Genomic DNA, 10,672 nt, shown 5'->3' on the forward strand with positions numbered 1-10,672 from the left:
GGCCGCCCAGGGAAACTCCTGCCTGCGGCTGTAAAAGCGGGGTGCCGGTGCCCACCGCGTGCCCGCGCCCGTGGAAGGTGGCGGGGACGCAGGAGCCATCCAGGAATAACCCTGGGAGCGGCCGATCACCGGTCAGATCGCCGAGACCCGCGCGCCGGAGCAAAGATGGTCACGGCGATAAGGCGTCTGCAGGCACCGGCTTCCTCCCGGGCGGCTCCTATCTGATGGAAACTGCCCGTTTCCCCTGCGCCGGCTCCGCAAACCTCCCGGCCCCGGCGCGGGCAAGGTCACGCGTGAAGGTCCTTCGTGTTTTATCCTGGTTTTGTGCTCTTGTTTGTTTGAACTTCCTAGATCACGGGCGATAGCAGGGGAGCGGCGGCCGGCAAGACCTCAAAGCTTCGCAGCCGCGCTCGGCTCCCCCGGCGCAGGGAGGCTCCGGGCGCTGGTTGGGTTCATGAAGCAACCGGGGATGGTGATGCAACGGGGGACGGAGAGGTAAATTAAGTCCTGTAGCTTCGTTAGGAAAGAGGCTGCGCCGCCAGCCCGCGCGCTGCCGGCCGCCGCCTCCCGCCTGCGGGAGCGGGTCACCGCGCCGGGGGCATCCGTGGGAGAAAGGCGGGGAGGGGGCTTGGAAAGGTAGTGGGGGGGGAGGAGGGGGACAGGAGGAGATCGAAGCCGCTGAGAGCGGAGTGGCGGAAAGAAAACAACCCCGACCCAAAGGGGAAGCGGCGCGTCTGCTGCCGGCGGCCGCGGCAGCCCCACGTGTTCTGGGGGAGCGGGAAGCGCGCGGCCTCCCCCGTGGGAACGGCCCCGCTGCCCACGTCCCAGCGCCCGCTGCCGTGGCACCTCCGGCCGGCGGCACCGAGCGAGACCCCGTGGCCCACCCCAGCCCTCGCCGCACCCGCGGCACCCCCGATGCCGCGTTACACCCCGGGGGGGAAAACCTGCCCTCCGGCGCAGCGGCCGACACCAAAGAACCCGGGAGCCCCTCGGCTCCGCTGGGACGCTCCCGTCCCCGTGAGGGCTGGCCGAGCACGTCAAGGTCATTCCCGCAGCATCTCTCCGGACCATTCCCACGCCCGGCACCGTCAAAGCGACCGGCCGCGTTTCCGCCAAAGGCCTTCGGATGCTCAGGGAAGGAGACGCGGTGGACGTCCCCCGCCCAGGGCTTGGGTTCGCCTTGAAAGCCGGGGAAGCGGCCGGTGAAGGACGGGGCGGGGGGAACGGGCCGAGGGAGCGCAAGCAGGATGGAGCCGGGGCCCGGCGTGCCGGAGGAAGGGCGGCTGGCCGTGGATGTGTGCTCAGCAATAGGAAATGCTTTATTAGCTGGGAGTGGTGGAGAGAAGCCAGGCAGGAAGAGGCAGTAATAAGAAACATTTTTTTGACTTCTCCCACATCCAGACCACAGAGCGCTTGCCAAGCGGCTGCGTTCGGACAACGGGGCCGCCGAGCCGAGCCGCCGGGACGGGGACGGAGACGTTCCCCCGCCGGGACGGGCAACGCTGCGGCCGCGGGAGCCGCCGCGGTGCCGGGACGGGCAGCGGGAGGGGAGCAGACCCATGAAGCTCCTCCAAGCCGGGGCGCACGGCACAGAGCGGAGCTGCCCCGGCTGAGCTGCGCGCGTGCCGCCTCCGAGCTCGGGACCGCGGCCGGGAGAGCCTGGCCGGGGCCGCGTGCGCACGCCGGACGCGGATGCTGTAGGTGAGTGGGGAAGCGCCGCACACGTGCGGGTCCGGGGCCGCGCTGAGCTCGGCGCTTCCCTCCTGATTTACCCCAGTGCAGCCAAAATCAGGATTTGGCCCTGTTTCCTTCGCGTTCGGTGGGACGCCGGGATTGACGTCAGGGTTAGCGGAGGCTGGGATTGGGGCTCTGGCAGAGCTGGGAGCGTAAATCCCGGATTTACACCAGCGCAGCAGCAGCGGGATCTGTCCCCGGGTCCTCGCTAAAGAGCCGCAATATCGCGCGGCTGCTCCCGAGAGCCCGGAGCTGCCGTGGGGAATGGGGAATTTGGGTGTATTTTGAAGAGGCGTGAGGCAAAACGAGGGGAAGCTGACAGCTCCGCGAGCCGGAGCGAGGGCGGCAGAGCACCGACGGCAGCGACGCCGCAGGACGCGCGGCCTCGACGCGCCCCTTCTGCAAAGCCAAACCCGGGGTCCCTCGGAGGGGGGGTGGGTGAGGAAGGGCCGAGCGGCGACCAGAGGAGCTCCGTTTTCAGAGCAAGGTGCCTAAAGCGAAGCTGGCGCGAGCCGTGCCGCGGGAGCGCTGCCCCGCCGCCGGCGTCCGAGCCCTGCTGCGGGTCGGGGCAGGAACGCTCCCCTCCTCCCCGCTCTGCGCGCGGCACCGGCCCCGTGAAAACGTTAACGTGAGCTGGTTTCGCCGTTCTCTTTGCGTGCCTCGTTTACGGCGCGGCGATGCCCATCGGCACAAGAGGAGCCGGGGCGCTGCCGCTCCGAGCTGAACGTCCCTCCCGTACCGGCCGCACCGGGGGATGCGAACGGCTTTGCTGCGTGCGTGACCGAACCGTAGCTATGGGGGGGGAGGAGGAAACCTCCATCCACTGCCTGAAACCAGGCTGAAGCCTTGGGAGCCCCCGGCAAAGCTTGGCTGCCCCTGACGTGGTGCCCATCCAGCCCTTCGCACCTGCAGCCGGTGCCGCCGGCGGCCAGCACGTGCCTGGCTCGCCCGGCTTCCCGCGGCCAGCGCCGGCGCCGCCCGGCCGGGCGGCACAAGGGTCCCCGCCGCGTCTGGCTGCCTGTGAAAAGGCGACGCGGGGGAACTGAGTCACGAGCCCCATCCTGCCACAAAGCCACCCCGAGAGCAGCAGCGACCGCAGGGGAGGGCGGAAGCACCGGGATCGCAAAGCTCTGCCGCGCCGCCCCGGTAAGAGCAAGGCATCCTCCGGCCACCCCGCGTGTCCCCAAGGATCGTGGCCAGCTACCCGCTTCCCCGGCTCCCGCCACCTCCTGCTCCGTCTCCCCAAACAGCCCTTTCACTTTCCTCTCCGGGGGGTCACGGGGACATTCCCCTTTCCCGGGGCTGGGTCTTGCCCCGGACCCCCCCGGCCAGCCAGCGCCACGGCACGGCTGCCCTTCGCTCCCAGCTGCTTCTGCCAGCACCCCCGCCCCACCCAACAGGTTTTAATGGGCTTTTTTTTCCTTCTCTTGATGCTGCTGCAAATCCCAAAGGATGGAAGGGTGAAAGCCGGCGACGCGACTCGCCGTCACCCCCCAGCCAGGCTGGGGAAGACGCTCCAGAGGCTGCGTGAGCCGCAGCTCCAGTGGGAGAGAGAAGGGAGGGAGGCTGGGGACAGGGATGGGGCAGAAGCACCCGGGATATTTCTCCTGCTCTGGGCTGAGGTTTGCTCTCAGCTGGCACTGAAAACCCGGGTGATTTTGTTGCTTGTATGGCAAAGTTTTAAGTGAGGCCCCGACCGCTTTGCGTTTCATCGCAAAAATCACGCAGCCGTCTAACGGCTCAGGGTTTTACGGGAGCATCCCCAAGGAGGGGAATTTGCCACCCGGCAGCCTCGGCTCCCCTTTAGAAGGATGTATTTTGGGAGCGCAAGGAAAGGCGCTGTGCCCGGGAGCGCACCAGTTTGGTTTTTTAAAATAAAGCTGGTCCCCGGCCAGCCGGGGGGCTGGCTGCTGCTTCAGCCGGAGATCAGCCCGGGCATCGCTCCCGGCGTGGGGCACCCAGGACCAGACCCCGCTCCTGCCCTTCAGCCCCGGCCCCGGTCGCCGTTTCCTCCCCACGAGCTATTTTGGGGAGGAAAAGCCCGTTTTACGCCGCGGCCGGAGCCCGCCCGGGTCAGCCACGTACGTGTGCGCTCTCGAGGGCCGGGCTTGCGTGACTTCGCTTCCCCATCGAGGACGGAATCTAAACAATCTTGATTCCTGTCCCGGCAGCCCTGGGCAGGGCTCCTTCAATTGCAGGAAACGGAGACTTTGGCGTGTTTATGTCGGGAGCCACGAAGAATGAGCCGCAGAGGGGCTGGGGAGCCCCAGCCGCCGCCGGCCGAGCTCTCGGCCACGTGAAAGGGGCAGCGATGCCGGTGGGGCGAGGGGCGGGGGGCAGCGCCGGCTCCTCCGTGTTTGTCTTGGCAGAGGTGCCTCTTTGACAAGGGAAAAAAAGAGGAAAAAATAGCAAAACTTCCCCCAAAAGGCGCAGCTGGGGAATTTCTGGCTGCCCGCATCGTGTCACCGATGGGCTCCGTACGAAAGCCCCCCGGGACCGAGCCCTGGAGCGCGGCCAGCTGCACCCGGCGGCTCCGGCGCCCGGGGTGGGGGGGCCGCACGGCGGCGTGGGGGCTTTGAGCTCCGTCCCGTGGCGCGGGTCCTGCCCCAGCCGGGGTCTCCCGCGGCGTCACCGCGCTCGCCGCGGCTGCCTAGCCCGCGGGGTCGGCCACCAGCTGCGTTTTTGCAGCGCGAGAGCCACGGGAACGGTGGGAAATGCCGGAATGCGGATTGCTGGGATAAAGGAAGGATGGTGGGGCAGCATGGACGCGGTGAGGTCCCCGCTCTGGAGCACTCCCGAGCGCCGTGGGGCCGTGTGCGGCGTCCCACGCCGCGGCTGGAGGTCCCCCGAGCCCGGCAGATCCGGGGGATCTGCTCTCAGGAAGGGCCGTACCCGGGACGTCCGGAGCCAAACTCCACTTGCAGCACATCCTACCTCACGCCGTTACCGCCCGCCCTCTCCCTCCCTGCCGGCCTCCATCGCTCGCCACGGCCGCCGAGTTCCTTCCCAAAGCCTCCGCGGCCACCGCCGGCCCGGCGATGAGCCCCTGGGGGGGCGAGGGGCTGCGGGGGGCTGCCTCTCACCCCCTCCGCTCTCCGCAGGACGATGCCGTGCGGAGCCTGCGGCCGGGCCGTGCTGGCGCTGCTGACCCTCTCCCTCGGCTTCGCGGCCGGTGAGTACCAAAACGACGCGGTGGCGGCGGCCGGCACCGGACACCCTCCGCCACGCGCGGTGGGTTGAAATAAACCCTTGGCTCTTTGAGAACGTCGTCGCTTGCTCTGCTCAGAATAAACCGCCGCGGAGGGCAGCTCGTTCCAGCTCGCCCGGAGCGAGCGCCGAGGGAGGGCAGGGCTCCGCCGGGACCCGCGCCGTCCCCAGCGAGGGGCTTCTCCCCTTTGGGACGGTGACCTGCCTCCCAGAGGGGATCTCAGCTTAATTAATTACGGTTCATCAAGCGCTTTGACGTCACCGGAGAGGAGATGGGGAAAAGGCTTGCGTGCACGTGTCTCAAAACGTGGTTTTTCCCAGGGGTGCCGGTGCTGGTGGTGGGGAGCGGGGATGAGCCGCGCCGGCTCCCAGGCGAGCACCAGGGTGACCTGGGCGCAGACCCAGGCTGGGTGCTGGCGCAGGGAGGGCAAAGCAGCGTGGTCGTGCCGGGGAGCAGCAGCAGAGCTCGCTGGGGGGACGAGTTCCCCCCCGGGTCCCCATCCTGCCCATGGGGCCGCCAACCACCGGGATTTACCGACCCGGCCCCGCCACCACCCCACGGCCCTGGCACGGGGCAGCCTTCGGGGCAGGGGGGCATCGGGCGCAGGAGGGGGGCTGGCCGCAGCTGTCCGTCCCCTCGCCGCCGTCCGTGCGTCCGTCCCCTCCCACCGTCAGTCTGGCTGCCCTCGCGCTGAACTCGCCGATTCCAGGAGGGATATTTTCTGCGCAAAAGGGCAGAGCTAAATCGGGAGGTTGGGAGCGCGGCTGCCCTCCGTGCCGCGCCGGCACCTCGGGTGGGACCCCGCGTGCTGTGATCCGGTGCATCCCAGTTAATCCCGGCTGGTGGGGCTGGGTGCACAACCCCTCCGCTGCCTCCCCGGCGGAGGGGGGACAGGCGACCCCCAGCTTCGGGGCTGGCGCTTGGGTCCCAGCTGGGAGCAGGGGATTTTCCAGGAGGTCTCGGGATGGGCTTCCCTGTGCTGCGCACCCACAGCCGCCTTCCCAGCCTGGACCGCGGTGGTCGCGGGCTGCCTGCTCTCAAAATTTGGTTCAGGAGCCTTTAGGACAGACGTCGCTGTCCCCAAAGCCGCCAGTGTGCCCCGGGGCCAGGCAGCGGGGTGGCCCCATGGCCCCCCCTCCTGGGGGGGGTCCCCCCCCTCAACGCGCCCCCTCCTCGTGCCCGCAGACGAGCTGCTGTGCGCCTGCGACGTGCCGCACTGCGGCCTGCCCACCTGCACGGGCAAGGTGTGCTTCGTCAGCAAGAGGAAGGAGGAGGGGACCGTCACCCAGCACAGGGGCTGCTTCTCCCAGAACATCCTGGAGCACTGCCGCACGCCCGTGATGGAGCAGTACGGCACGAGGTGCTGCAACTCCAGCATGTGCAACGCCGAGCTGGAGATCTTCCTGCAAGGTACGGGGGTACGGTCCCCTTCGAGGGGCCGGGGGGAGAGGGGCAGAGCTGCCCAGCCAGCTGCAGATGTGGTTGGGTCTCCAGATCATCCTCATCCTCACTCAGCACCTCAAGGGTCGCCCTTTCCCAGGTGGGACAGGGCTGGCAAGGTGCCCTCAGGTGCCCCTTCTCGGGCTGTGCCTGCAGAGCTGCCGCCCATGGGGTTGACCCCGATACAGAGCCACCCTCCCAGGTCCAAGCCCAAGCACCAAGACCTCCACCCTCCCAGGTCCAAGACCTCCACCCTCCCAGGTCCACCTTCATGCTCTCGTTCATCGTTTCCCTCTCCTCCACCCAGGAGAAGAGGACCTGGGAAAGGCACCTTCTCTGCCCAAACTCCTCCTGATGATCTTCATCCCGCTGCTCGCCCTCCTCGTCCTCGCGGCGCTCACGGCGCTCTTCTGCTGGAAGGTGGCCCAGCACCGCCACAAGAAAAGCGACCTGGGAGACACAGACCTCATGCTGAAGTCATCCATGGTGGGAGACAGCACTTTGGAGGTGGGTGAACCCCGGGGGGAACCCCGAATGCCCCTGAGGCACGTGAGGCAGGGACGCGCTGGGCGTGGGGCGGCCGCTGGGCTGACCCCGCTGCCGCCCCGGCCGCGCAGGACTTGCTGAACGACGACTGCACCACGGGCAGCGGCTCGGGGCTGCCCTTCCTCGTCCAGCGAACGGTGGCTCGGCAAATCACCCTCGTGGAGTGCGTGGGTAAGGCGAGCGGCCGGGCGCGGCGGGAGGCCGCCCCGGACCCCCAGCCAGTGCCTGGGCACGTGTCGGACCCCTTTCCCCCAGCAGCCGGCGATGGCACCGTGATGGTGCCCGATCCGGGAGGGAGGGTTGGACCCCGTAGAGACCCCAAGTTCTCCCCGTGTCCTGGGAGAGAGCGGCTGGGTGGGCGGGTGGCCGTTGGCCAAGGTCAACGGACCCCGCGCCGCTCCGTTGCTCTTCCACCCCGGGAGCTGGGCACGGCGAGGGCGCTGGGGGCCGGAGGGGCTGCGTGACACGGGGCGGGGGGCTGCGGCAGGCAAAGGACGCTACGGTGAGGTGTGGCGAGGCGTGTGGCACGGGGAGAGCGTGGCCGTGAAGATCTTCTCCTCCCGGGATGAGCAGTCGTGGTTCCGTGAGACAGAGATCTACAACACCGTCCTCCTCCGGCACGACAACATCCTGGGTGAGTGGGGGGCCGGGGGGGCAGGGGCAGCTGCGCGGCCGCTCCACGGTCCTGGCTCATCTCCCCGTCCAGGCTTCATCGCCTCCGACATGACGTCGAGGAACTCCAGCACCCAGCTCTGGCTCATCACCCACTACCACGAGAACGGCTCGCTCTACGACTACCTGCAGAGGACGGTCCTGGACGTGGAGACCTGCCTGGGGCTGGCCTCCTCCATCATCTGCGGCCTCGTCCACCTCCACGTGGAGATCTTCGGCACCCAGGGCAAGCCCGCCATCGCCCACCGTGACCTGAAGAGCAGGAACATCCTGGTGAAAAGCAACCGGCAGTGCTGCATCGCAGACCTGGGTGAGATGGGGGTGGGATATGGAACCCCGGGGTCGTGGTACCCCAGGGACGTGGTACCCCATGGACGCGGTACCCCGGGGATGCAGTACTCCCTGGATGCGGTACCCCAGGGACGTGGTGCCCCAGGGATGTTCCCAGGGATGTGGTACCCCAGGGATGTGGTACCCCAGGGACGTGGTGCCCCAGGGATGTTCCCAGGGATGTGGTACCCCAGGGACGCGGTACCCCAGGGATGTTCCCAGGGATGCAGCATCCTGGGGACACAGCACCAGCACAGCGCTGACCGGGGCCGGCATCCCTCCAGGGCTGGCTGTCATGCACTCCCAGGGCAGCGACTACCTGGACATCGGCAACAACCCCCGGGTGGGCACCAAGCGCTACATGGCCCCCGAGGTGCTCAGCGAGCAGATCCGCACCGACTGCTTCGAGTCCTACAAGAAGACGGACATCTGGGCGTACGGGCTGGTGCTCTGGGAGATCACCCGGCGGACGGTGGTGAACGGTGAGCGGCTCCCGGCCGGCTGCCGCGCTCCCGGCTCGCGGCAAGGCTCTGCGCCCGCTCCCTCCTTCCCTCCTTTTTGTGCCTTTTTTTTTTTTTCCTTTCCCTTCGCCCAGAAGATTAGCTGTAAATTATAAACACTGTAATCTAGTGTCAGCACCCGGCTCCCTGATTAAAGGGCCCATTAGACTCAATCAGCGCTTTGTTTGTTCAGCGCTGATTAGAAAACAAGCAGCGTCGAGCGCTGCCTGGAAGCCGGCCATGGCCGGGACCTCCGGCCGGCAGGGCTTGGCTCGAGGGGACGGGGCTGGGGACAGGGTCCCCCACACTGGAGGAGCTGCCTTGGGGCTGCCCAGCCAGCGCCGCTTGCCACCAGCCAAGTCCGTGAGAAGCATTAATTAAGCGGTGGGCGCTGGCGGGTGAGGCGGGAGGTCCCCCCGAGGCGCGGTCTGGCCACGATAATCTCATTTACTGCCCTGAGGCTCCTTCAGATTAAACATTTACTCCGAGTTACCGGAGCCATGTGCCGGGGATGACCTTCAGCCGGCTGGTTCTAACCCCTCCAGGCACCCTCCAGGGTGGGCTGTGCGGCCCCTGCACGGCCCCAGAGCATCGGCGATGGGCGCTCAGGGGACGCCGAGGTTCGGGGGCCACCCCCCGGGGTGCGGGGAGCTGGACAGACAGACATATGGAGGCACTAAGCGGAGATTAGCCGGGCCAGCTGGCGGGCTCACCAGGGGGCTGCCGGATGGCGGTGTGGGGCTGCGAGGCGGCACCAGTGCCGGGAGCTGGTGCCGGTGCTGGAGCCACCAGCGGTGCCAGAGCCGGTGCCAGAGCCGGCCCCAGCCACCCCGTGCCGTCCCGGCGAGGTCCTGCGGCGCAGCAGGGGCTGGAGCCGCGCAGCCCGTGGGCAGCCTCACCGCCGGTGCGGCCGGGCAAATCACACCGGCAGTTCCCGGCGCCCCGTGTGCCCCACAAGGCAGGGTGCAGGTCGGCCGCGCCGGCCCCCCCGGGCACCCCGTGACGTGCAGGGTTGGGGGTGAACCCTGCGCCCCCCCGCCGCCCTCACGTCCCCCCCCCCCCGCAGGCATCGTGGAGGAGTACCGGCCGCCCTTCTTCGACGCCGTCCCCAGCGACCCCAGCTTCGAGGACATGAAGAAGGTGGTGTGCATCGACCAGCAGACCCCCGTGGTCCCCAACCGCCTCTTCTCCAACTCGGTGAGTCCTGGGGGGGGGCCGACCCCTCCCACCCCAAGCCGGACCATTGCTCCCCGTGAAACCCTTCAATTTTCCCCTCTTCCTGCGCCTCCCCCAGGTTTTGTCGGCGCTGGCGAAGATCATGAAGGAGTGCTGGTACCAGAGCCCCTCGGCCCGCCTCACCGCCCTGCGGATTAAAAAGACGCTGAAGAAGCTGAACAATTCCCTGGAAAAGCCCAAGCCGGAGCAGTGAGCGCCGCGCCCGCGCCGGAGCCGCTCGCCGGCCGCGCCCGCGCCGGAGCCGCTCGCCGGCCGCGCCGGGGACGTTGGCGAAGCCGAGGCCGGGTCGGCTCCCTGTCGCAGAGGGGGTTTTGCTCACAGCCCCCGCCTTTCCCACCCCTCCTTGGAGCCTTTTTAATTTAGAAAAAGGAAAAAAAAAAAAAAAAAAAGAGGGAAAAAAAAGCAAGGGAGGAATCTTCCAGCCCGGTTATAAAAATACCCCCCGGATCCGTCAGCCGACGCCAGCCCGTCTCGCCTGCCCGGCGGCGACGGCAGCGGGTGCCTGGGGCTGGCAGCCCAACCCGAGCCCCCGGCCAGACGCCACGGCCGAGGGGCGAGCAGGCACCGCAACCCCTGAGCCCAGCCAGGCACCCACCCCATCGCTGGCACCCGACGCGGCACGCAGGCAGCGGGTGCTGCCCAAACCTGCCCGCCCGGCGCGTTGGCAGCGGGGACGCCGCAGGCTCGGCGGCAGCGGCAGGAATTCCCCGGCAGGGCTGCGGTGCCCGGCGTGCCTCTCGCCGAAGGAGGTCTGGATTTCGCTGGGAAAGGATGGTCCGGGGCAGCATCACCCCGCCGGGACGGATCTGCGCCCCGGCGCGTCTCGGGCTCCCCAGGACGAGACGCTGCTGGCACCCAGCAGGGCCCGACGGGGGCTCCCGCAGCCGCGGCGGCCCGCTCCTTCCCCGACGAGCAGCCGGCAGTCCCCCTTTCCAAGCCTTTTTGGTCTTTGCCAATATTTCGGTGTTTTCCGGGGCGTTTTGGTGCACACTGGGGCCAGCTCCAG

At 68.3% G+C, this 10,672-nt stretch overlaps 1 protein-coding gene across 1 annotated transcript; it reads left to right on the forward strand.

Annotated features, from left to right (window-relative positions):
* Positions 1-4,839: 4,839 nt before the first annotated feature.
* On the forward strand, positions 4,840-10,551 carry ACVRL1 (activin A receptor like type 1; the record flags this gene model as incomplete). The annotated part of the gene is made up of 9 exons (XM_082011854.1): positions 4,840-4,906; positions 6,128-6,352; positions 6,690-6,889; positions 7,000-7,099; positions 7,416-7,562; positions 7,635-7,910; positions 8,215-8,412; positions 9,497-9,627; positions 9,725-10,551. The coding sequence occupies 9 exons, from the start codon at positions 4,840-4,842 to the stop codon at positions 9,857-9,859; spliced, it is 1,479 nt and encodes a 492-aa protein (XP_081867980.1). The 3' UTR covers positions 9,860-10,551.
* Between the last annotated feature and the right edge of the window lie 121 nt (positions 10,552-10,672).

Source organism: Phaethon aethereus, assembly GCF_964289735.1.
Source record: "Phaethon aethereus genome assembly, chromosome: 29".
Lineage (NCBI taxonomy): Eukaryota > Metazoa > Chordata > Aves > Phaethontiformes > Phaethontidae > Phaethon > Phaethon aethereus.